Genomic DNA, 25690 nt, shown 5'->3' on the forward strand with positions numbered 1-25690 from the left:
GGCATAAGCTCCGCAACGCTCCCGCTGATGTTAAGCTCCTAAGCTATAATACACTAATTAGGCCTAGCTTGAATACGCTTGCATAATTTAGGATCCTTACACTAAGTCTAACATCAAGAAACTCGAAAGAATACAAAGAAAAGCAGTTAGGTTTATACATTCAAAGTTTCTCCTCGTTGACTCACCAACAGAACTAATGCTTGCCCATGGTATTGAACAACTACAGCTAAGGAGGCAAAATTTCCATTTAGATTTCCTTTCCTTACTTCTGAACAATAAACTTAGGCTTGACACTTCGCTTTATCTTTCCCCGATGCCAGCAAGAAATACATGACACTATCACAAAGCTCTACTAATACCTTATATTTCAAGAACTAATTTGTCCAAATTTTCCTTTTTCCTCGCACCATCAACGACTGGAACTCACTACCCGAATCATCGCAGCCTTAAAAATTTGTAACCTAGGTTTTTTCTAGCCGTGTTTGAAATCACTGTATTGTATTTTCACAATTGCATTGTCAAATCATGCCTGCTTATGCTGTATGTTTTTGTAGTACATTATTGCATTGTTCACTGCTGTTGCCCTTACTGCTTGGACCTCACCAATGGTCTGCAGTATGTACATAAATAAATAAATAAATAAATAAATATGCAGACCATATGATGCCCTGCCCTCTCGTTCAATTCAACGCGACAACTGGGTGATAACATGTCGATCAAGTTCTGAGAAGTAAACTTCTGCTTGTGTTCCTGTCTGCCGACTACCTCATTTAACTTGCAATACTTTTGCAATAACAGAAATTCCTTCTACAAGCACTGCTACAAGTACAATAACTTGCGCATTAATTAATGGCAAATAAACTTCTCACTCTGACAAGTGTGTGTTGTCCCCAGCACCCTTTTTTTTGTTAGTTCATGAAAGGAAGCACTTAAATTCAAGGTGACAAAGAAGAACAAACCTGATGGCATGCCATGCTTGGTTCATCCACAGTATCCATTGCCAAGGTAGATTATCTTGAAACACGTACGCTGCCTGGGATAAAATCAAAAGAACACAGTAGTGCTACAACGCAGATGACAATTACTTGGATAGCAGCAGCGGCATTAAAAAAAAAAAAAAAAAAAAAAAAAAAGATTGCATAGCAATATATCGTGCAAAAGGTTCAGAGATGAAACGCTGAGTTGAAACACTTCTGCCAAAGGACATAATGCTTCAAAGGAAGTCCCATGGCCATGTCCCATCTGAATATGCAAAATAAAAATGCAGACATGCTAGGTTTTCACCATCAGTGGCCACAAAACAGCAGAGCTAAATTAGCACCTGTTAGACCTTTTAGCTCTTCTGTACCACTCACACAACTCTACGCTGCTGTAAACACGTGGGCGGCAGGTGCATGAACAACACCTCCTTTGCACTGCAAGAAAAAGAGTACTATATCTAGTTTCCACACCTAGGACAGGCAATCCTACACAGTACGATACATTGTGTGCATTTGCCTCGCACTAGGTAACACTAGAGTTACTATATAGGCTTTGCCTGAGTTGCACGAAGGTGCCGCATAAGGAACTAAGTTGTGCAGCAAAGCCATTCGTCGTCTTTGCAGGAGTCGAGCGGCAAAACAGGAAAACAGTCGAGAAGCGATTACTCTGGCTGTCCTGACAGAAATAAGTCACCATTGCTACAGCTCACACACAGCGTGGCACGTCGTCATCACGATGGATGATGCAGTGCAGCAGGAGTGTTTGTCGGGTTGGCTTCTAGGTGCTACACGGTTGCTTGGCGGCGACAAAAAAAGAGCGCGGAACACTAGCAAAGCCAGTATTGTAACTGGATAATACCAGTGCTGCACTTTGCTTCATGGCACACGTTAAATGCGTTAGCGGCTGTGTAGGCAAATTGACTACAATGTTCTGAATTGGGTCGACAGTCAGAGGATCTCAACTTGGTATCAGCTACGTCGCCATGAGGAAGGAGTCTGTAGGGGACCCAATTTAAGGTTTTGCAATGTGGACCTACCACTTACCATAAGCACAGGTGTCCGAGGCCAACAAGCAACAAATAAAAGATACGGAGAAAAGCCTGCATGAGTAGCAGCCTCTATAGTGACGACATAACTGGCATGCTTTGGCCACCATTTATGCTTGAAGCATAATCCTCCAACTAATGACAGTATTTCTGCTACCAGCTGAGGGGTAATGACATAAACCAGTGTTGAGATCTGCAGCCCAGTGCTTTGCATAGGCACTGAATCTGATTGAAATAGCACAAGGGGAGTTTGTTTTGGCCACTGAATGCTACTAGTGATTACAAATGTCAATTGCATTCTGTTGCACAGGAACTGGTGGGGGAATCAACACTAAGAAGCATGGATGAGGAAGTTAAAATAGCAATAAAAAAATTTGGCTGTGGTCTGACTAATGACCATCCCGAGCGGAATTGCAGAAGCAACATCTGTGGTGGCATCTCTGAATCACAGCACCGCGGAGGAGTGGGCGGTGGCCCCAGTGCACCAGCTGTGCACTGTGTGACGTCACTCCCTCCTGGCGCATGCGCAGCTGGCACGGCAGCACCTCTGAGCCACCCGTGCAGCGGAGAAGTCGGCGGCGGCTCCGACGCGACTCTCCAGCCGTGCTCCATGTGATGTCATTCGCTCCTCACACATGTGCAGCTTGGCTCATCGGGGGCTCCACAAAATGGCTCAACGACTAGCGTAGTGTTGCTTCCGCAACAAAATTCGCATCCTCAAAGAAAGAATTTGCGATTTACTGTTAGTTGAGTTATACACTGACTTGCCCGTCCCTGCCTCAAAGGCTTCACACAATGCACAGGATTGCAAATAAAACCAAGGCTGTATATCTGTGTATGACCCCCTTTTCTAGATCAGCACCTACCGCACAAGATGCTAAAACTCGTATAGTCTAAATGACTACACAAACCAAAGCAGCTTATTACAAAAACAATGAGCTGAAAGAAGCCAATGCCCCTGTTTCTGCCTACAGTGCCTCCTAAGGTGCTCAGTATGTTGTAAAACTAATTGCAAGTTTCATGCTTCCCCAGAAAATAGTTCTGTAGTTATAAGCTTTTCGAAAGCTGTGTAGCAGACTACACGTGTACCTGGCGACATGGCCCGAAGCTCGGAAAATTACAGGATTAAATGTAGGAAAGGGCATTCGACAGCCATCTTTAAGCCAAGCCCACTGAGTGAATGGAATATGAACAGCATGCAGTGAAAAGCTACTAGAGGCTGAAATGTGGATTGGCAGTTCTGAGTTTGCTTTAATGGCAAAGTAATTGCCATGCCAAAATGCCATTTATCCGTTGAGGGTCCAAACACGCATTGCGAACAAGAATGTACATGCATGCGTTTCTAGAGTACCAAAAACATTGAGCAACACAAGAGTTAGTGGGTCACATTGGCGGCCGTTTAGTCATGGCTGTAAATTCATGCAATCAGCATTCCTGTCGCTCTCCGTATTCAAACGAGACGTCTGTAGGCAGCTCTTGATCTGTAATGAACTTCCATTAGAAATTTGGCTAGTACCAAAGCTCTGCTGATTCTGTATTTTCATTGTTTTTCGCATTCTTTTTCCTTGTGTGTATAATTTTTCTAACTCTGGTAGTTAACATTCTGTGCGTTTATTCTACCTTCTTGTTTACCTTTTCTATTATTTGTCTGCCCGCTCCTGCCCAAGACCTTGCATAATGTTGGCAGTGCTTGCAAAATAAATTAAATTCAAGGTTCTTCAAGTACTTTCAATACCTCAAGGAACAACAAAGCGTTTGATCATAGCAATGATTTCTACACCTCACATAGGTAACTTTTATCACACAAAAAATCTGTTCACTAAGACTAAAACAGAGAAGATAATTTACTTTTAGTTTCACCTGCCACGAAAGCTGAATTTCATTTCTTCGTCATGCTCAGCACTGATGTTGACAAAAGCCCGCTGCCTTTTCTTTGCCAGTCCAGACTTTAAGACTTAAGACTGTTAAGACTTTTAGACCTATGTCATGTAATTGATATCCTTTGCTTTCTCAGCGTAAGAGTCTGCCAAGGATTTAACTCTGCAACAGCTGCTTCCAACTGCTTTCTTTCCCCTTAAATTTCTATTTCTTTACTGAGATCATACTTTTTTATTAAACTGCGCTTCACCCTTTGGGCTACCTGCTTCTCTTTAGCTTCCAAAAAAAGCATGGTAATGCTGTTTTGCAGAAGCCATGAGTATGTGAGATTATTTTGTTACCTGTAGATTAACAATGCCACCTCCTCTTTCCACAGAATCACACACAAGAAATTTGTTAAAGATTTTCCATGGCGACTTTCAAGCTAAATCCTCGCTCCACACTTCCCTGCCAGTCGCTGAGAATAAATAGTCTAACCTAGTTTAACCACTTCCAGAATTTCTTGTACTATGAAGTTACACCGAAAAGTTCATGAAAAACATCTAAAGCATCTGTAGATCTGTCAAACAAACTGAATCAACTCGTGCTCGGGCTCCTGCAGGTTCTCTGTGCAATCCGAAACTGCAGCATCTGCCCAACTTCCCTTTTCTGTTGCAATCAGCGATTCCAATACATTTATAAGACCTTCCATGCTCCTAGCAGGCTTCCAGCACAACTTCTTTGGGTCCAGTGATGGTTTGGTTTGTGGGGTTTAACTCCGAAAATTTCGACCCCCTGGGGTTCTTTAACGTGCACTGACATCACACAGCACACGGGCACCTTGATTTTCGCCTCCATCGAAATGCGGCCGCCGAGGCCGGGATTCGATCCCGCGTCCTCGGGAACAGTAGTTGTGCGCCGTAACCACTGCGCCACCCCGGCGGGGTTTGGGTCCAGTGAGGACAGGCCACTAACAAGCTTCGCTGCTGATGACGTCAAGAAATCAGCTATACTTTTTGTTTTATTTCAAACTATAAATTTGACACTCAAGTGGCACCAACAGGTAGACCTCGTATTTAACTCTGGCCACTCTGGTTCCCATGAAAAACAGGTATGGCTGTGGGTGGAGACAGCGGAGGCCGCAGTATGTGTGTGTACTAGCTGGTGTGGGTAAACCCTTTACATAGTGACATTACAGCAATTTAAGAACGCTACGGACATTTGTGGCACACTGGCGCCTTGTCCACCTGCTTTTGCGTAAGCGTCTTCCAGTGCCTAAAGCCTGGTCCCTGCAAAGGACAGCCTCTAGTGATTAAATCACAGGTGGAGAAGACAGAAGAAAAAAGGATGGTGGTCTGTTTTACACATCGTTTTTTTTCAAAGAGGAGGAATAATCTCTTATATTCATTTTTTGTGCATTTTACAGCATAGACCTCAAACAAGCCACTCAATGGTCTCCGACCAAAGACAGGTTAGGGTGAAACGAAGCATCGGCACATATTTGTGAGACCATTATTTTATAGTACTCTTAGCCTTTCTGAACAGTCTCAGAGGGCTGGGGTGATGAAGACTGTAAAATAGAGTCATGCCTTGTTCAGAGAAAAACTTCCCACAATGTGAGTTGTCCGTAAAACCGAACAGAGAAGTTAGAATAATCAGAAACAAAAAACGTGTTATCAGTAAAGTCTGCTTTTGTGCACAGTGCTGGCCAGTGAAATTGAAATCAAACATAATTTTTAGGGCTACAAGCCCATTATCCTGGTCACCATTATGCTTAAGATAATGCGGTGCAACCTGATGCGTCTAGTTGTTTTTCATGAGCCTGATGGCATCTCATATTAACTACAACTGTTAACAGCCCCTGAGCTGATGCTACATAAAGGCACTCATGTAAGCTGAAAGAAACCAAATGAAGCTGCAGAGTTTTCTTCATAGCCATTCACACAATACTGAAAAATGTAGGCTGCATTGACTGTGCCACTTCACACTATGAAGCATGAAACCATGCAATCCCTCAGACATTTGTAATTGCAATGAAGTTTCCTTCCATTTAAATTGCAGAAAATAAAACATCTTGACTGCAATTTCTAACTTTCCATATTCCACTTGGAATCCATTTATGCTTTGGCATTGGTTTCACGAAAAAGCTGCAGCGTTTAAGCGTTCATGGAAAGCAATCAGACCATTGTCTCATTAGTGACCGTACCTCAGCACTGGCTCCATGACGCAACCAGTGGTTAACCGATGCGTGCAAGATTCCCGTGACCGGCCAGTTGCTGCTTTCATGCTGACCAAACTATTGACAGAGGACCAAATAGATTGTGTCCTCAAGTGAGGACATTGCAGCTTAGTTGCTAGCGTGTCACGCAAGCTAGATGAGAATTCTTCACAGCAATTTCATTTTTTTTTGAAGCAAGAAAATTGCATCTCAGATATTTCTAATGATACAAGTCCCAGTAAAACAATCAAGCAAGACAAACATTCAGAGGCACAAGTCGTAAAGACGAAAACATAGGACAACGATTGCTTGCATTACACAAGCAAGAATTGAGTATGCTAGGAAAATACTGCGGCTTGCACTGAGCATGCGCCAAATGCTACTTTGCAGCATGCACCTGCATTACATATGCTATAAGATAGCATTAGTAACATCGTGGCATGCTTTGGAACAGGGCTCTTCCATCACTAACTACGTTGTTATTGCATTTTTCAGCATGCTCACTGGATGTAAATAACACATGGGGCTTTTTCTTCACCTCATCTTGGCTGTCACCACTAGTGTGCTTCAAAAAGGCTTTAATTTTTGTAACCATCAATTTGCTGCTATGAAGCATCTATGCTGTGACCCCATATCTTTTTTTTTTCTTTCTTTTGCAAGAAGGTAGTTTTTCATTCACTTGTTGCAGTCGTACTGCTTATTTAAATTTAGCAGAGTCTTCTGGCTGGCTAGTTGGTGAAATTCGTTCATCTTCAACACTGTGTGATCAAGACAGGACCACAAACAAAGTGCAGCTTTGTGTGTCTCTACTGTCCTGTCTTGATCGCACAGTGTTGAAGACGAACATATTTAAATTTAGTTGGTGTTAATCGACAAAGTTCACAGAAGTCAGACAAATTGGGCTTCCTGTGCAGGAAAGGCAAACCATGTCTTAAGATGCATTCCGCAAAGCACAACTGCGAGGAGTGGTCGTTTAAAGACACGTTCCTCAGTGAAGGGGTTAACTGTGTTGCTGGAAGGTGGAAAAAGGCAGGCAGGAGACTGCAGTGCACCTAGCTCCCTTCCCTTCACCCTTCTACTTTCACACCGTAACAAGGGAGCAAGCAGAAAGAAAAACACACACACATGGATGAACCAGATTGGCTTGTAAATGCATTAATGGGCAGAGCGCAGCATTGGTCTGTTCTCTTTATGCTCTTGTTGCTTGAGAGGGAAAATGTGAAGCCTGTTTTTAACCACTAACACCTCTGGTGCTACATATGCTAGATTGAATATTTTTGCAGCAGATTGATAGACAACAGAATATCTACCAGCATCATCAGCTTTCCTCACCCTCCATGAAGTGACTTTCCAGTGACTCTTTAATGCTGAAGCATGACTTGTGGCACGGGCATAACTGCATACGTTTGCACTGACCAATTTTTCGGACTTCGAAACAGTCACACACACAGGAATATATGCATGTTTCATGACCAATTTTTAGGTCTCTGTGGAGCCCATAGTGTTGATTATTTGGACTAAATGAAATGCCAGGAATACTATGCAGATTGTTTTTCACTGGAAAGCTCATTTTTCACCACGATATGAGGCAAGCAGGCATCGCTGCTGTAACCAACCAGTTCTTCGCGGCAATGAAAGGAGTCATCTTGGATTTATACGGAGTTGTTCTGACAGCTTGGCTATTTGTTCATAGCTGCCATCTCAAAATTGTGACAGAAATGGTACAATCTTCACTGTCAACGAAGTGGCCTACAAAAAGTTGCGATCTGACTGAAAATAAAACAGGAGAAGCGTCTGCCGAGGCTTTGACGCTGCCGTCACCGCCCACAAGGCAAATGGGTGCAATCGCAGATTCACTCAGTCCATTCGCTTTCTTCCTGTGTGTTCCATATGGCAGCTTTCGCAACCGCCATTACCCGCAGGAACTGAATGTTACTGCTTCATGCAGCGTGTGCATTCGTCCGTGGTATGACCTGCAGCTGTGCTGCTGCACTGTCATGATGTGAAGTGGTGCAGACATGACGAAAGCATGACTCTGGCTGAGATAGTCTAATTGGAGAGTTATAGCATACTGTGATCTACTTCCATGAGGTCCCACTGCGCATACCCAGATCACTCCGAGTGAGCTGCGTGGTTCCCAGTGCCATGGAAGCCTGCCACATTGGGACCAATCGGCACAAGCCGGTTGTGGACGCTATGAATGGTGCCATGCTACAACTCTCAGTTATCAACACATTAAACGAAACATGAGGAGCGGCAAAGTTTGCCAATTTTAAATTCGCTTTTTCGTAGAAAAAAGTGGACCGCTCAATTATTTTGGACGATTCTGCAAGTCCAGCCAAATGCTTGTACATGGAACTACGAGTGGCTGATGCAGAATGGCTCAAGCAACTTCAGCTAACCTTGCCTTCATGCCTAACCTTGAAGGCCATGGCTCACATATAGCAAGCTGGCACCCACCCTCAGGTGCATTGTACAATTCTTCCACGACAAAAACAGTCCGCCATCAAACCTTTCTTGTTAATTGGTTTTGTATGGCTTCTGGTGTTTATCATCCCAACTCTTTCTATGAGGGATGCCGCAGGCTCTGGATAATTTCAACTACCAGGGGTTCTTTAATATGCACTGAAATCACACAGTACGCAGGCACCTTGCATTTTACCTCCATTGAAATGCAGCTCTAAAGATATCTGCAGCACGGCAAAAGGCAGAAGAGTCCTTGCAATTCTGCTCCTAAGTGCCTCTTGCCCCTGCGCACTATAATAAAGAATTGTGCTCCTACTGTCACCCCTGCCAAATTGAGGGGTGGACGAGAGGCACGTAGGAGCACAATTGCCTATTGTAATGCGCATGATCTTGATTGGACTGGGGTGCCTCTGCCTTTCGCAGTGCTACAGATATCTTGTGAGACGAAGTATAAACAAGAAGCTAACCATAAGACCAATTATAAGCTTGCAAATTTTATGCCGCCGGCTTGTTCAATATATTCAACATAAAAATGCTGATTTGGCTTACTGCCGTGAATGGTCGGCAGAGGATGCTACGGATCGGAGTTAGTCCCAGCCTATGATCAGCAGTGCTACCATGTTACCAGTGCATTATTACCAAGTGCTGCTTTTTTAAGCTGCATCCTAATACAGTTTATTCTCTTTTGTCACAGACAGTGAAATGTAATTTCATATACAATAACTTGATAGTGGAGTTCATATGCTTAATTTGTGTTGCAACCCTTTAGTGAAGGTTAGCGTTTGTTATTTAAAAACTATAGTTATAACACATAACACTGTAGCAACGTACCAAAGTGTCACTACTAGAGCTTCTATGTTTTGCATGACTATTTGTCCGGTGTGAATATTAGATCCGCATTTGATTTGTTAAGCGACACTATTCATGCTTAATTTGGTTGGGAAAAAGTAGTATTCACACACCCCTATCAATATTGCTCACGGTAAACAAGATGTGGTCGAGCTCATTTCCAAGGTAATGTCGCATAGTTGTTTAAGTCACGTAGTCATACTTGCCATGATTTGCAATCAATGTGAAGGCTGTCAATAACTGACCACAGGTGCATAGCCCTGTGGCAATGAAAACAGCTTTACTGTCTTCAATAGCATCTAAATGCAAATGCAAACCATTCTTGCCACTGTAGAATGATCATAAAAGGTAGTGCAAGAAACGAAGACCAAAGAGTAGGACACAACACGAGCGCTTTCTTGTTCAACAAGATTCAACTCGCCCAACTTTCAACCCGACAACTGTAGAATCAGGTTTGGGGAGACCAGTTCATTCTTACACATCAAACTGAAAATTAAAGGAAGAGAATCATTCCCTTGTCTGCTGTAGGCTATTGCACTACAGTGACGCTAGAGTTTGCAGTGCATGCTCCAGTAGTGATATGAATGGCTCAAGGTTGTTTGGAGCACCATTTGGAGCCGACAAAACTAAAAGTCGGAGTACCAAGATAAATGTTTGGAGAAAGTATACGGAGTATTGGTATCGGTGTTTGGGATTTAATGCCCCTTAGCTACTCAGGCATTGAGGGATGCCATAGTGGAAGGCTTTGGATTAGATCACTACAAGGGCTTGGACTGGCCCGAAAGGCTGGGGGCAGCCGATTACCGGGTCTGGGCAGGTCCCGGGCTCCGAGTTGAAGGTATAGGTCGCGCATGGGCCATACATAGAGGGTCGATGCTAAGCTTTTGTTTCCCTATTGCAGAGTGAAGTACAGTTGAGGCGTTCCAGCAGGCAGATGAATGCAAGAAAGCCATGCTGCGCGCTGTACAAAAAAAGAAAAAAAAAGAAAAAAAAAAGAAAAAAAAAAGTTTCTGGTGGCTAAGTGATTAAGGCACTAGACAACCGAGCCAGGGTACCCGGGCTTGATCCTGGCTGCGGAGACCGCGTTTAACTGAGAGAGAGAGCATGGTACCCATGTACTGCTTGCTGTCAGTGCATCTTTAAGAACCCCAGGTGGTAGAAATGAGCTGCAACCCTCCACTACAGCATTCCTCATAGCCCTTGTCAGCTTGGGACGTATGCAAGCCCTTTGGATATTCATGTCTATCGAAAGGATACCTGTTTGACCATGAATTCAATCGCGAAATATTGTTCACTAAAAAATCTCATCCCACTGACTGCGAGGACGCCTTAATATTTAGACACCGTGGGCTGTAAAATACGACTGACAAAATCTTTTTTGGCCTTTTCTTAGTGCAGGTGTTTACTTGCTCACAGTGAGCAATTTACCTCATGCGTTACTGTGAGAACAAGCCAGGGCCAGGCCTCTCACTCCGAGTTTTGCAGGCCGGCCTCGGATTCAGGCCGGTGCAGTGCTCTACTCGGATTAATTTAGATCACTTCGGGATTTTTACCATTCACTGATATCATGTTTCGTGCTTGTGCATGTATATCATTATACAGGGCTTTTCACCTAATGCTGTCGGCAGTTTTTAAATAAAGGTTTTTAGAGTTAAAAAAAAGGCGCATTCTTGGCATAGCACTGTCAGCGGTGTAGTGCATCAAAATACGGCTGTGCAGACTAGCAGACTTCTTCAGTTCAGTTCAGTTCAGGCGTTCAGTCGTGTCCGACTCTTCGTGACCCTATGGACCATGTCACGCCACGCTTTCCGGTCTCTCACTATCTTCTTAACATCACATAGCTTCATCTGCAATGCCTCGAGAATGCTATCTAACCATCGCGTTCGCTGCCTACCCCTTCTCCGGCGACCCTCAACCTTTCCCAACATCAAATCTTTCTCCAGCGACTCCTCTCTTCTCATCAGATGACCAAAGTAGCTGAGCTTTAACTTTAGAATTTGACCCTCCAATGAGCAGTCAGGGTTTATGGTCGACAACATCGACTGATTTGATCTTCTGGCAGTCCAAGGAACTCTTAAGAGTCTTCGCCAGCACCACAATTCAAACGCGTCAATTCTTTGGCGGTCAGCCTTTTTCACAGTCCAACTCTCGCATCCATACATCACAACTGGAAAGACCATAGCACGGGTTATACGGATCTTGGTTGGCAGACTAATGTCTCTGCTCTTTATTAGGCGGTCAAGGCTAACCATTGCTCTCTTTCCCAGAAGCAGGCGTCTCCTAATTTCATGGCTGCAGTCTCCTTCCGAGGTAATCTTGGCGCCCAAGAACAGAAAATCTGTCACAGCTTCCACTTCTTGTCCATTGATGCTCCAGGACTTGATAGGGCAAGACGCCATGATCTTCGTCTTTTTAATGTTCAGTTTAAGCCCAAACTTCTCACTCTCTTCTTGTACGCGCATCAGAAGTCTCTTGAGATCCAATTCACTTTCTGCCATTAAAGTGGTATCATCCGCATATCTAAGGTTGTTGATGCGTTTTCCAGCGATCTTCACTCCAGCTGAAGACTCGTCCAGACCGGCCTTCCTCATGATGCACTCTGCTTATAGGTTAAATAGGCAGGGCGACAGTATGCAGCCTTGCCTCACCCCTTTCTCAATCGGAAACCAATCAGTAAGACCATGCCCAGTTCTGACTGTGGCCTCTTGCCCTTCATAAAGGTTCCTGAGGAATACTAAATTTTTAAAATTTAATCCATTCTGTTAGTGTTAGCGCACGCATTTATCTTGAGGCTGGCAGCCCTCCTTAGGTAGCACTGATATCAGATTTTAAAATTGTGCTGCTGCAGCGACGAGAATAGCATTTCACAATTCTAAAAACAGGCATGGATATTACCTAAGCTGGGCTGCAAGTATCTTGATAAATGAGGACCCAAAAGTAATAGGTAAAGGGTCAGCAATGCAATGTCAGTTAACCAACCTGCCAGCCAGCACAATTTAGCTGTATTCTGATACACTACTTTTTGGCAATGCTGTACTCTTCTAACTCAAAAATCTTTTATTTTTTTAATTTATGACAACCTTAGGTGAAAAAAAAAGAAATGTATGACAGCCTTTGAAATACTTAAATAAACACCCTGTATATACCAAGTGTCCCAGCTATAACTGGGACACTTGTAACTGAGAGTAATAAGTGAATATAACGTTTGTCACCAGTGTACACGGAAAGGAATATTTTATAGGTATCACTTGAATATTGAAATAAATTGATCAAATTATCATTTTTGTTCCCGTGTTTCAGGCAAAAATTTCCATGTCAAAGTGAATAGCACTTAAAGAGTTCGATTAATTGGTTTTTATTTCGATAAATTTCTAAATTAGTTTTTATGCACTAAAGAATGAGCAACAAATATGAAAAACCTCAATTGACAATGAACTTGTGCACCGCTACAGCAGTGTCTCAAAGGTGGAATTCATGAGCATAGCCGCATTTGATGGTGCCGCAAATGTGATGGGGTGAAAACAATGAAATGTGCATTGATGCTGTGACCCTGCCATATTCAGAGCATGAAACAAAGGGTGCACTGGTACTTAGCACCTATACACTCAGCTGCATTCTTAGTTGGCACATGGCGTCGTGATGCATTGCTTTGCTCCTGAATTCGGTGACCCTCGACCAATGACTAAAAATGCTTCTCAGTGTTTCAACATGTGTACTGCAACTCACAGCCAGCACGCCAGACATTTTTCACTGTTCGGTCGCAGGTGCCTGTCACATCAGCGGCAAGATAACACATACAGTTATGCTGCTGAACTCCGCATTTAAGAGCGCAGCTGTGACAGCGTACGACTACATGGCCATGTGGGGTTTCCTCATACTTCGCAGGCTTTCTTTTCAATGCAGAAAAGACATAACCTATGCCCATAAAGACTAACAAATTTAATGTCTGATGGCGTGCTCCACAATTTGACACTGGAGCTTTCGTCTAAAATACGACAGCTAAAAAGCTATTTTTTTTCATTTATTTTACTATTCTTTTCAACAAAATATTTTTTTTATGCTGACTTACTACATACACCGCTCGACAAGATGGTTGCAGTTTCCACCATCTACAGTGCTTCAAAATATTTTTAACATTTGGCCGGCATTAGTTGGGACATCTGGAATAGGCACCCCGCAGGCGAAACTCTGGTGCCAACTAGAGCACCTCTTTCGGTGTGCCTGCTCGTGGCAGCGCAAGTGTCCCATAGGGGCTGCCCACAGGCAACTTCGAGAAATCTTTCCTTGTGCAGCTCGTAGTTCGGTCACTGAGAGGTCCATATCCAAATTACAAAAACTGGCTTTTTGTGGTGTTTAACATCCAGCACAGGAGCACTAAAGGCACTATGTTTTTAAATACCTTATATTTAGTTTTTTGTTGCTACACCGCCATTTGTGTATGTGATTGGGGATAATGCCATGATATCCTTGTGCCACCCAACAGTGTTAAAATATTTTTCCTCACCTCTTACTTGGATAAACCGAATTTAACGGCAAAATTACTAAACATTATTTTCACCATTAAAAAAACAAATGTTCCATTCCCAAATGAACTATGATATGCTGAACGACTAGCAGGAGATTATAAAGCAAAGGACTCCCTTGAGAAAGAAGCATCATTTTAAAATAAATCGGCTGCCAGTTTCCTGCACATCAACTAAACATTTCTTCCTTTCATTTTTATCGTTTCAAAAGTGCTAAGGCCCACAGACAGTAATCAAGAGAGAAAGGGCGAGTTCCTTTCGCAACGAGTGTGGTTGCTTTCATGGTGCATTCTCCAAAGTTTCTGGTCATTTGTACCTAATTTCATAGGCTTGTATTGTTTTGTTGCAACGTAAATGAATTTTTAAAAAATTCTGAATTCATGGCATCAATTAGGGAGATTTCTATGAGAAATTCTGGGTGCCTGGCAAAACTAAATTCACGATAGCCAATATCCGCTCCACATTTGCTGGACGACAAAATTTCGGGTTTTCTTTCAGTCACTGCAGACAAATAGTGATCCCAGCTTTCACTTACTATACCCAGTTTAACTAGTTAACATACGCATGGTTGTTTTTGCGGCCTTACCCATGACGCCATAGCTTGTATGTCACGTCATAGGGTTGGCTTAAACCTACTTTTGGTTTCATCATTTGTTTTTTTGAAATAATTCTACCAGGTATTCTGATAAACACTTTTGTACCGGAGAGGGGAAATTTTAAGGAATATTACTGGATTACAAACTCATGAACAAAATTGCGGAAACTGCAAGCCATCGTGATGGCTTCTCCACATGTCAATAATGCAAGGCAGCGAACCATCCGGAAACAACCAAGGAAACGATCCCAACTCGCCACTGCTTCCTGCGAACAGGATTTTTTACTAAACTTCTTCCGCGCTTAGGACAGTGCAAAAATGGACTGAATTCTGCAAGAGCTAAAAAAGAAGCTGTGCATACTTGAAGTCTATAAATGCTTATCTACACTTTTATGCAGTGAAAGTCTCAATACTAAATGCCTTTGTATCTCGCTCAGGAGTTAAACTTTTAAAAACCAGGCAGTTTGAATCATACGTTTTCTTCGCAATTTTTTAAAAATGTACCAACGAGGTTTTACTATATATGCACACAAAAAGCAGATAGTGAAACACTACAACATGCATAAATGACTGCTGAGCCGGGCGACGTGGATTTGATCCTGGCTGTGGCAGATGGGTTTTCATAGAGGTGAAACACGAGGCAAGCATGTGTCGCGCGATGCGAGTGCCTGTTAAAGAACCCCAGGTGGTAAAAATGATCAGCAACTCTCTACTATGGTGTCCCTCACATAGCCTAAGTTGAAGCTGATGAAGACACTAGAAATAACTGGTTGTGTATGGAAATCTTAGCAGGGACAGGCTAGTCAGCTACAAAGAGATTACAGAGCACTATTGACTAAACAGGTTAGAATACCCACCGGCAGATAGGACACTAAATAAGATCCAAGAAAGCATTTGGAGGCGCTTAAAAACAAGGACTTTTCCGAACCCAGCTACTTTAAGTCAGTGGTACCCGGAGCAATTCTCAGATAGGTGCAAACTATGTCAGGATAAGGTGGATTTAGTACATATGATATGGACGTGTTCAGAAATAAAAAATATAAATGAACAGACAAAAACGGAAGAATTTTGGGAGACTCTACTGTTGAGCTCACACCCCGAGACTCAGCTAGGTGTAATCCGACTGACCGAACATGCCGCCCGGGTCCAAGGGCTCCAGGCCGTCGTGTAGGCGGGTAGGTTGACGCCTACCCTGTATCTGTTGGAAATTAAAGTTTTTATCACCACCACCAACTGAAAAGTAATCACCAATGAATTAAGATTCAGTCATGTATCCAACACTGGTGCCATAGGCATACACACCAACACCTCGGCTGTCTTAATAAGTAAGAACCTGGTACATCATGCTAGTTTAATTGCGCAGTTTCTCTACCACATACACAAGGAACAAAAAAAAAACAAAAAAAAAAAAACATTGCATAACTAATCCTGCACCATGGCACCACTGGTACACCATTAATATGACTGAAGATTAAAATTATTACGATGAACAAGTAAGAGTAAAATAAACGTGTTGACCAGAAGCTTACCTTTGCATCACCAGCAGCCATATTTGCACATCAGAGGAGGTGGCCTACATTTTCATAAGCAGGACCTCTTACTTTTGGAAGAGAAGGCTGTGGTAGTTTCAGACTGTAACCTGATTAATACCTCTGTCACACGGACACGGCTGAACTCCTTTCAACTCCCTTCAACCAAGGTAGCCATTACCTCGAGGGAGATACGTGCCGTGTCACACGGCAGTCCATTATGGAAGGAAGTTAAATGGAGTTTTGAAGCAAAGGAGATCGACGATCTCCATTGATGGGCGAAGGGAGTACTCTCGTTTCCAATGTGCTTTGCTTCTGAGTCATTAAATAACATATTTCTTCAATAATGTAATTTTTACTCCTAAATATATTAGTTTTTATTGCATAAAATTGTATTCTAACTCGGTTAGTTGCGTTTAATTGTCGCGACTGCACCACGTATTGCACAACGCCGCGCATGGTGTCCAGCAGAGCGGAAAAAATGGCTATGCATGGTCGTTGTTTTCAGCAAATGTGTGTTCTTTTATATTGATATGACTAAAGCTAATTGCATTTTGCGAGGAAAATAGTAGTATAAAAAATATTTCAGTTTGTTTTGGACATTATTTTTTATATCTTTGTGCAAAATAAACAGCGCCTAATGGACCCCTGTTGGCTGCTCTGAGAAGCTCGTTGCAAGCCGTGTGACACGGGGACAACTCCTTTAAGGCGAAACTCCCTGCGACTCCCTTGCGCTCCTTTAGACCAAGGAAGTTCAAGGTAGTTCCGAGTCGGCCGTGTGACAGGGATATTATACAGTGTTGCATAGTGCCCTTTCAACTAAGATAACAAACTGTAATGTTTGCTCTAGATGATCTTTCAAAATTCACAGGGAGAAAACTAATGGTCAGCAGCCCATTTCAGTAGTTTTTGGCCACCCTCGGAATACTTACAATTCATTGGCAGGAATCTGGGCAGGTTACCATCGATGAAGGGAGGGAGGAAACCTAGAAGTAATAAAAAATATATATCGCACCTGCAGAAAGCTATAAATACTCCTGCCAAGTAATAACCAGTAATAGCTTCAGCAATAACCTAAAGGTGACACAGTACAAAAAAACGACAATTTGGGATGAAAAGTCCAATTTTGGATTATTATTGCTTTCGATTCCTGCACTTAATAGAGAACCTTTCGGCAAAATTTGATTCACAGCAGTGCTCTAGAAAAGCAGGAATTGAAAGGTCAGCAATGCCTGCGCCCTCATTTGGGCTCGGGGAGATGGCCTGAAAGCACCATTTACAAAGCTTGCATGCGGGGTATGTATTCGGCCAAACGTGCAGCATGTACCCATGCTGGAAGCAGTCCTTTTTCCAACAAGCACATGGGCTTCCATCGAGAGTAGAGTGAGACATAAGGAAAATTGACAAACAAGCATGAAAAATGGGGAAAGGCGTGCCCTGATTGGCTAGAAAACCAAAACTTGAGATGTGATCGGCACAACAATAGCATGCAACATTTCAAACGTCTTTTCACGCCATGCGAGGGCTGGCTTTGTCAGACCACATCACATCAGGTGCTGAACCTAGGCTCCGTTTCATACATCAGGTGCAACGCAGCGAAAGCTACGCAAGTAGTCCACAAGAAAAAAAAAAGGAGGCGTATTACTACGAGCTCGTTTTGTGGCCGAGTAGTTCCTGCAAAAACGGGCTCTATTCCGAGCATACACGTTTGCAATAACTTGCTTCGCATGCCTAGACATCTTCGCAGTGCAGATCTTATAAAAAAAAATGCACACCGAAGAACCATTTTTTCAAAAAGAGATGCGCAGCGCAGAGGGCACAGCCAGCGCCATCTAGTGGCACAGCTGGCAAAGTTGCAGGGCAGCGAAAATGCGACACGAACGAAAACGACATAAAAACATACAAATTCACCGAATCTGATCCTTTCTCCCTAAAAAAGGTGCTCTTTATGAAGTTGATGGCAAATGTAAGATGTATTAAGCTTGCAGACAAAACTATTATTTCCTCTCGTCAAGAGCAGACACTATTTTTCATCACGGATGCGGAGAGCGCAAACAAGAGCTGTAGCTTTGGCAGTGTTGCACTTGATGTATGAAACGGAGTATAGTCACCTTGCGTTTCTGGTTTCTTTGAAAGAATGCCAGCTACGCAGTTTGCGTCGCGCAATGGCTTAGGTAGACGAAGCTGCTTGCCGGAAGCGAGTGGCCGATGCAGCACAGGCCGACCTCTCTCGTTTTGCCGCTCTCTGAATACCTGTACAGACAAGTACAGCACTGGCTACTCTACACTGCAATGAAAGAGGACCAAAGGAACTTAAAAAGGTCTTAGACTAGCCGAACATTGCTTATGGTGTGTGTCATAGAGAAGAACAAATTTATGCAGTGTGGGTGTGAGCAAAAGCACTTCAGAACTGAAAGGTGACCAGAAAATAGCGGCTTGAAGCCACTGCTGCTGAGCAGCGTATAGATGAAGAACTAACATATGTTGCTGGGGAGTTTTTTTAACACTGGAGTTTCAGAAATAAAGTGGGGCAATTTTCAATCTTTCAGTACACTTTTGTCAATTTGTTTCTTCAGTAAACTGTCAGTTAAGAAAAGCTATCCTTCCGCATTACTTGATAATATTAGTACTGTAGTGGGCTTTCTGGGGGGAAATTTTGTGAGGAACACAACTGTGTGCTCGGTCAGTATATAATTTTTTTTCTCGCTAAAAAAAAAAACAAGCTTTAAAAAATGGTGCTAATGAAGAACCATTGCCGTTCTTTAGATGGTAGCATTCGTTTAAAGTATAGCAAAAAGAAGCAAGGTAACTGCACAGTTGTGTGCTATAGATGTTCATGAAGCCACATAACATAAAAGGAAATTTGATAATTACCTTTTTTTTCTGAATGAGAGTTTTCCTAACCAAATATAATCATCCTTGTTGCAAAGATTACAAACACTTTTCAAGAATAATGGAATTTAGCAGAGGTGGTCCCACCAGTGCTACAAACTAGCCCTGCAAGCTTCAGTGAAATCGGGCAGGCAGTTCAGAAGTTCACTCTTTTGGGTATTATCTCTCCTTAACAGGCACCAAAAAAAAATTAAGTGTCGATTTAGCTTAGCTAAGCCCGAATTATGTCTCGCCATGTTTAACTAGATATTTAATGGGTGCTTTAGGCTTTTATTAGGACAGTGGAGGCCCAATTAAGGTCTTCAGTGCACCTTTGTCAGGGGAGATGAAGACAAAGACCATGACATCCAAGACGAAGCGTAAAAAACTGGCAGCTTTGCATGTAAATAAACTGGCTACTGAATTTGGTGCAGTGGCCAGCAAAGCTGATCTTTTTCTTTTTTTCTTGGCTGGATTCATAACCCACTGGGTGGCGAGTTTTTTTTTTTTCAGTGCGGTTGACCGATGGAGGCATCACAGCTACGTCGGCAAAATCCAAGAATGTGGGTAGCAATGTTTCAACATTAAAAAAGAAAGAAAGAAAAGAACTTGTATGTAGTGGCTACTTGAACACATTGTCAGCTGTTATTCTTATTACTCTTATGATCTTATGTGTTGAGCATGCGTCACAACGAACTAGCGAAAAAATGTGGTTTGATGTGAACGCTTTCCGCATCAGGAACAATCAGAGTGTAGAAAATTTTCGAGAGCTGTATGGCTTTCTTTTGTGGCCGTCATTAGGTGGATTCTAATGAGTAATTTACTCCTTTATTACAAATGTACTTCCCCTTGGGGGGATTCCTCTAAGCTTTGTACAAACAATGTTCCCACTTTGAAGTGATCAATTCGCTCTCACCCTACCATCAAATCTGCTGGCCACCTTGGTTAGCTCGGATGGTACAGCGACTGGTCCAGACAAGCGATGGCCTTATGTTTGAACCGCTGACCAGGTGAATTTTTTTAACTACAAAGTTTTAAGAGAAAACTGTATATATTTGGCCGTATGGCTGTACTTGCGTGGATGTTATAAGTAATTTCTTCCTTACTACAAGTGCAGAATATGGTAACAATAAAGAGGGATTGTCCTAAGTTAAGAAAGCAAAGTATATCTACAATGAACAGCTCACCTTTCCTTTTTGCTGCTTGTATGCTCGTGTTACAATTCTCCTTTGCAGATGCGCCTGGTAGCTGTTAAAAAAAAAAAGCTCATTTCATACAGCAAGCAGCCACAGCTTAGCTCATCTGGCTGCAAAGAACTGTAAGGCTAAATGCAATAAAGTCACCTTTCCGAGAAGGCGGCATATTACTGGTGAAACTAATGCTTAAAAACTGCGATGAAGTGACAATGGAAAACACACAAATAAGCCAGCTAAACTCTCATATAGCTTCCTCCTTACCACAATTAAACAACTTAAACATACACAAAAGCAATTCAGCTTGACAAAAACCCCACACACCCTTCTTTCAAGCAGGCAGGAAGGTGGACACCTCGTCACAGTCAAGAATTCAGTAGCCTGATCTACACAGGTATATCTGTGTTATGGGAGGCATTTGATGGTTTGATTTGGTTTGTGGGGTTTAACGTCCCAAAGCGACTCAGGCTATGAGACGCCGTAGTGGAGGACTCCGGAAATTTTGACCACCTGGGGTTCTTTAACATGCACCGACATCGCACACGGACACCACTCCGTTTCACCCCCATCGAAACGCAGCCGCTGAGGCCGGGATTCAATCCCGCTTCCTTGGGCACAGTAGTTGAGCGCCGTAACCACTGCACCACCCCGGCGGGGCAGGAGGCATTTGATTAAGGAAGAAATTACTTATTAGCACCCACCTGAGCCCAACCAAATAGATAGAAAGGAGAGAAGCTATGCAGTTTTCAGTGCAGTTGGAGAAAAGAAAAATCCATCCCAGTCCAGGGCTCGAGAATGTGGAACTACTGCCTGTCCAGGGCAGTCAGTTCACCAACCAAGCAAACCAGGGTGGCTAGCAAAAAGCAGGATGGGGCCAAAGTGATCAACTACTTGAGGCAGAAAACATGTTACTCTATGCCAGGAATCGCACAAGGTAGAGTAGAGCTGATGAGTAGTTGCTCCCATTCAGGGAGCAACTACTCATCAGCATTCATCAGAGAGACAGCGTAGCAGGTGGTCGTTCACTGTTCAATGCCTAGAGCAAGGCAAGTTTCCTCGAGTACTAAGAGAAAGCTACATAGCTTTATTCTGTAGCCACCTGGATGCAAATTATTCTCTAACCTAAATTTAATTCACCTTAAGGAATTCGCTGAAATACATTAAACCAGTTAGAGCCATTCAGCAGCAATGAAAGTAGCCATTTTTTCCAGACCGTGGTAGGGCGTGCATGCTTTAGAAATTGTGCAAACATGAGCTTGTTTGTCACCCCCCGATATCTACAGAATTTTTATACGATGTACAGTCATTAGCAAAACTGGTACACAACACTCACTGGGTATTAGAGCTCGGGAAGCTGCAGTTCAACACCGTCTAGTAAAAGCTATCTGGGACCGAGACAATCGAGGCGATGCTCAAATTTATCGGCATGCATGTATTATGTGGCTTCTAGGCTTTGCAAACTCACCTGAGCAAAAACTCAGACTTTCAGCCGTGATGCTAGTGTGTTGCAGCTCGTCCTAAAGGAAGAAAAAAAAAAAAAAGACTGCGCTCATCAAACTGATGAGTAACTGATTCACCAATGACACTTCCAGAAAGAAACAGCCAACGTCACACGCCACTGTAAATGCTCCTACCAACTATTGAGCCCGCAAACTGTTCACTTCGGTACACACAAGAAATATAATATGTCAAATATCTAACCTGGAGTCTAAAACCTTAATTTAGAGTTCATTATATAAAAGCTAAAATTGATGCAGTAAACATTTCACTGCCGCTCACCTACAACACTAACTCACCTGTAACAAGGTGCATTTAAAAATATTAAGAATGACGCTAAAATATTATCTTGTAAGCCCACTTAATAAGCAAGCCTTGTCAGTTTATTTACTCCAATAAACACACAGTACAACAGATTTGTATCAAAACATGCAGTCAAAATGTCTTCAAGCACTACTAAAAGCAACACTTGAAGACTACATTCATCTGAACATAAGCAGCTGCTCACAGTAGCAGGGCTTTCCCCACACACAGCATTTCTTTTGTGCTCGCAACTGATGATACGAGATTGGACAACAAATACTTTATTCAGCAAAGGACACACACACACAAATTTTTATGTGCTCTAATCAGAGGTGTAAATAATTCATTAGATAACAATGCAAAGACCTGAACAAGGCATCTGCATAATATGCGGCAACACAAAAACCTTGGCAAAGGGACCAGTCTTTCCACACAGCAAAAGGACTTGGATAAGGGTAGCAATGGCACTATACTGAACAGCACTGCGTTGGCATGAATGCGTAAGCAATGATTTTTGCTCTGTCGCTCATAAAACATTTCTTATGTGCACAAACAAAAAGACGGTTTGATTAGGTTAGTCTGGTGAGAAGAATCCAACACAGTTTGCATACGAATGGTTCTGTTTGTAAGCAACACTATCAAGAAAAAAAAAAAAAGCACCCAATATTAACAGCTCAATGTTTTCACACGTCCACAGTTATTTACAACAAAGTCAAACTTTAGGCAATGCAATGAACTTGCAATACAGGCTGGAGTGTGCATGTCTGTGCACACACGGTCAGACGTTTCAAAAACAACCATGGTTGACCAGCTTGCACAGAGTTTATGCATCAACCTAAAATGGAGCTCCACAACAATCATCATATATTAACCTCTCAACTGACCATTAACAACATGTTACAGTAAAGTTTACCAGACAAGTTGCAGGACATGTTCAAATCAAGATCATTTCTGACAGCTATTTCAGCACTATTCTCTAATATCAACCTCATAAATATAGCACCATGAACAGCAAAACCAAATTTCAAGTCAGCCTATGGGAGCTCTAATCCAGCAGTGAGGAAGAAGCCCAAGAAGCATAATGAAATAGATAAGGTACTGCCCCCCCCCCCCCCCCCCCCCCAGCATGATTTTCACTTGTAAACACCACAGTTAATGCTGAAACTTGCATTTAATTTTTGCCTGAAGTATCCATCACTCATGCTAAACAAATTAAGGAATAAAAAGGTACTACCAGCAAGAACTCTGCACCAAAATAGACAAAATGACAACAGGCCCCAATCTGCCTGCTTGGTTACAAGTTTGTTTCATCATATTTGCTTTCGAACTGTTTGAATACAAAACTCCAAAAATTTCAAAAGTAACATTTATAAAGGTCATGTAATGTTAGCAATACTAGCAAACTTTGCTCACCTTAATAACCTTAGAACAAGTTTTCAATCCAATAATGCTGTTATGATGCGTAATTCACATCCTACCTTATATTTTATCCATGTTGTAAGAAACATCGCTAGTTATCAACAGGGCATGCCCCTTAATTTCTCATTACTGTAAGGAACAAAAGCCTCAAGAATGCAGGAAAAGCTATTTAAGCACACAGGTGCCTTACTTGGTAATGAAAAAATCATTTGATCGCCCTGGATTAGGATATGAGTCCAACCCTCCCCTCCACAAGTAATGCCTTGAACCACCACCTAACAAGGCAACCAGCTTTGATCTCCACTCATGCATCCAGGAGACTTGCCCACAAGAATACTTATGCAAGAATGGACATAGCCCCATAAGCTACAATTTAATGCTCATTTTATCCACATAAATACCACTGGATGAAGAAAAGAAAACAGGGTTCAAATACAGTCACATTAAAGAGAAGTGCACCTATAATGCTGCCAATTTTGTACATGTTAAAAATTTCATTATTAAATTCATCTATTCCATAAGACCGATTTTGCTGGAATATTCTTAATACTGAGCAGCTTTTACAAGATGCAATTTCACAGAACAGAAATGAAAGGAGCCCAACATTCTAAACCATGCATCATCGTTATCACACTAAAAAAAAACCCATCACATTCAAGAGCCTGTTTATATATGTACGGTTCCAATAATAACTTTTCTATCCCCACATAATTCGTCATGTCCACAACAGGCAACAAATGTAAACCTCTACAAAATACTCAGCTAAAAAAAAAATACATGTATGGTTCCAAGTAATTACTTTTCTATCGACACATAATTCATCATGTAAACAATAGGCAACAAGTGTAAACCTCTACAAAAAAATAGTTAGCTAAAAAAAATATATATATATGTATGGTTCCAAGTAATTACTTTTCTATCCCCACATAATTCGTCATGTCCACGATAGGCAATAAGTGTAAACCTTTACAAAATACTGAGCAAAAAAAAAAAAAAATACAACCAAGATTTTCAGATGCTACAGACCGGTGGCCAAACAGATTACGCTTCCTCAGAAATTGAACTTCTGGTTACTTGCACATACCATGCCAGACATTTTGTCTGCAGAAACGATCTCATCAGTGCCGAGTTCTGGCGGTAAATGCAGCCGTTCGATAAGTAACTTCTTGCTTCTCTGATGAAACAAGAAGTCGCAATCCGGGATCACAACATTGAGTGACGAAAGACGACAACGCTTTACAATTTGCAAGAGTCCATGATAATTTTTGTACAGCGGGTTAGCACCACGTTCGTGATCGTCAAATGCCTGGACCTTGAGAACGACGTCAGCCACTCGCCGGCAACGCCGGAGAACGTTAGGATGCGCCTCCGTGATAACTGCTGGAACTGTAACAAACACATTCACCGGCTCTCCTCTAATTAGCGCTTTTAACGCGTGAAGAAAGGAGGAAAATGAAGAGACCGAACCCCAGGCCGGACCCCCGAGCCCCTGCAGAGCGATCCTGACAGCACTATGCGGTGCGCTGTCGTCCGTCTTTGCTTTGTCAACTAATGCGCTCACACTACCCAGCACAGAAGCGTAATTAGGCTCCACAATGCCAAAGGACCGATTAGCCGTTTTCCCCCACGTTTCGCAAGGGCTGAATGTGTTCACACAAGCGCTGGAGAGGTTCGCGCTTTCGATCCGATCAGAGAAGTCGAAAACATGGTCCAGTTCTTCGTAGTCCAAAAGGGAATCTTGCTTTGGCATGCGTAAGTAGCGGAATGCTATCTTGAGGTCGCCATCACTCGTGATAGGCGCTGAAGCAGGCTGCCTCGGATTGTCATCAGCAGAGGATCGCAATGTTTTTGGTAGCTCGCGGAGAAACTTGGATGGCTCAACGTCTCCGCTAGCAAAATAGATACGGTGCTTTTGCTCAATTCCTTCTGCGACGTAGTACTTCAGCAGCTGCCTGCAATACGTGCCGAAAGCGTCCTCCTCCGCCAGCAAAATGCACCCAAGAGGCACGCCGCCACCGAGAATATAATCTAAAGCAGAAACGCCGCACGACAGCACTGTCTCTGCAGTAAAAGGTGACACCTTCGCACCCGGAATGCCACGATGAGCAGGTCTCGTACACTTCTGAAAACTGCTACTCATTTTCTCTGCAATCACACGTAACGTGATCAAGCGGTCACCCGAACCCTACAAGCCAGCTGCGATCACGTGCGCATCAAGCATATCACCACTGGACACGTCTGAGCAGGTGTCTAACTACTCATACTAAACAACAAGGGCTATATGCATATGCTATATGTACGCACACAAATTGTAATTCATTACATGACCCTTTGTACTGGTTAC

The 25690-nt window shown here is 42.7% G+C and overlaps 2 protein-coding genes across 9 annotated transcripts in view; both read right to left on the reverse strand.

Moving 5' to 3' along the window:
* Positions 1-25690, reverse strand: part of LOC146206076 (uncharacterized) — a 38359-nt gene that overhangs the window by 12544 nt on the left and 125 nt on the right. For 2 of the 8 annotated variants that reach the window (XM_084590718.1, XM_084590724.1), the window contains exons 2-6: positions 21593-21644; positions 20122-20182; positions 16996-17049; positions 15663-15732; positions 960-1033 (exon numbers count right to left, since the gene is read on the reverse strand). In XM_084590718.1, the coding sequence (XP_084446844.1) occupies positions 960-998 (39 nt within the window). In that variant the 5' untranslated portion in view covers positions 999-1033; positions 15663-15732; positions 16996-17049; positions 20122-20182; positions 21593-21644. Of the gene's footprint in view, positions 1-959; positions 1034-6089; positions 6180-15662; positions 15733-16995; positions 17050-18174; positions 18317-20121; positions 20183-21592; positions 21645-25690 lie in introns of all 8 variants that reach the window. The other 6 variants (XM_084590719.1, XM_084590725.1, XM_084590720.1 and 3 more) reach the window with 5 other exon arrangements.
* Elp4 (Elongator complex protein 4) lies at positions 23036-25688 on the reverse strand. The gene has a single exon (XM_084590726.1). The coding sequence runs from the start codon at positions 25484-25486 to the stop codon at positions 24398-24400; it is 1089 nt and encodes a 362-aa protein (XP_084446852.1). The 5' UTR covers positions 25487-25688; the 3' UTR covers positions 23036-24397.

Source organism: Amblyomma maculatum, chromosome 1 (assembly GCF_055883805.1).
Source record: "Amblyomma maculatum isolate TAMU_Amacu chromosome 1, ASM5588380v1, whole genome shotgun sequence".
NCBI lineage: Eukaryota > Metazoa > Arthropoda > Arachnida > Ixodida > Ixodidae > Amblyomma > Amblyomma maculatum.

Excerpts from the sequence above, each read along its gene's own strand:
- Elp4 (XM_084590726.1), bottom strand. The coding sequence starts at position 25,486 with ATGAGTAGCAGTTTTCAGAAGTGTACGAGACCTGCTCATCGTGGCATT.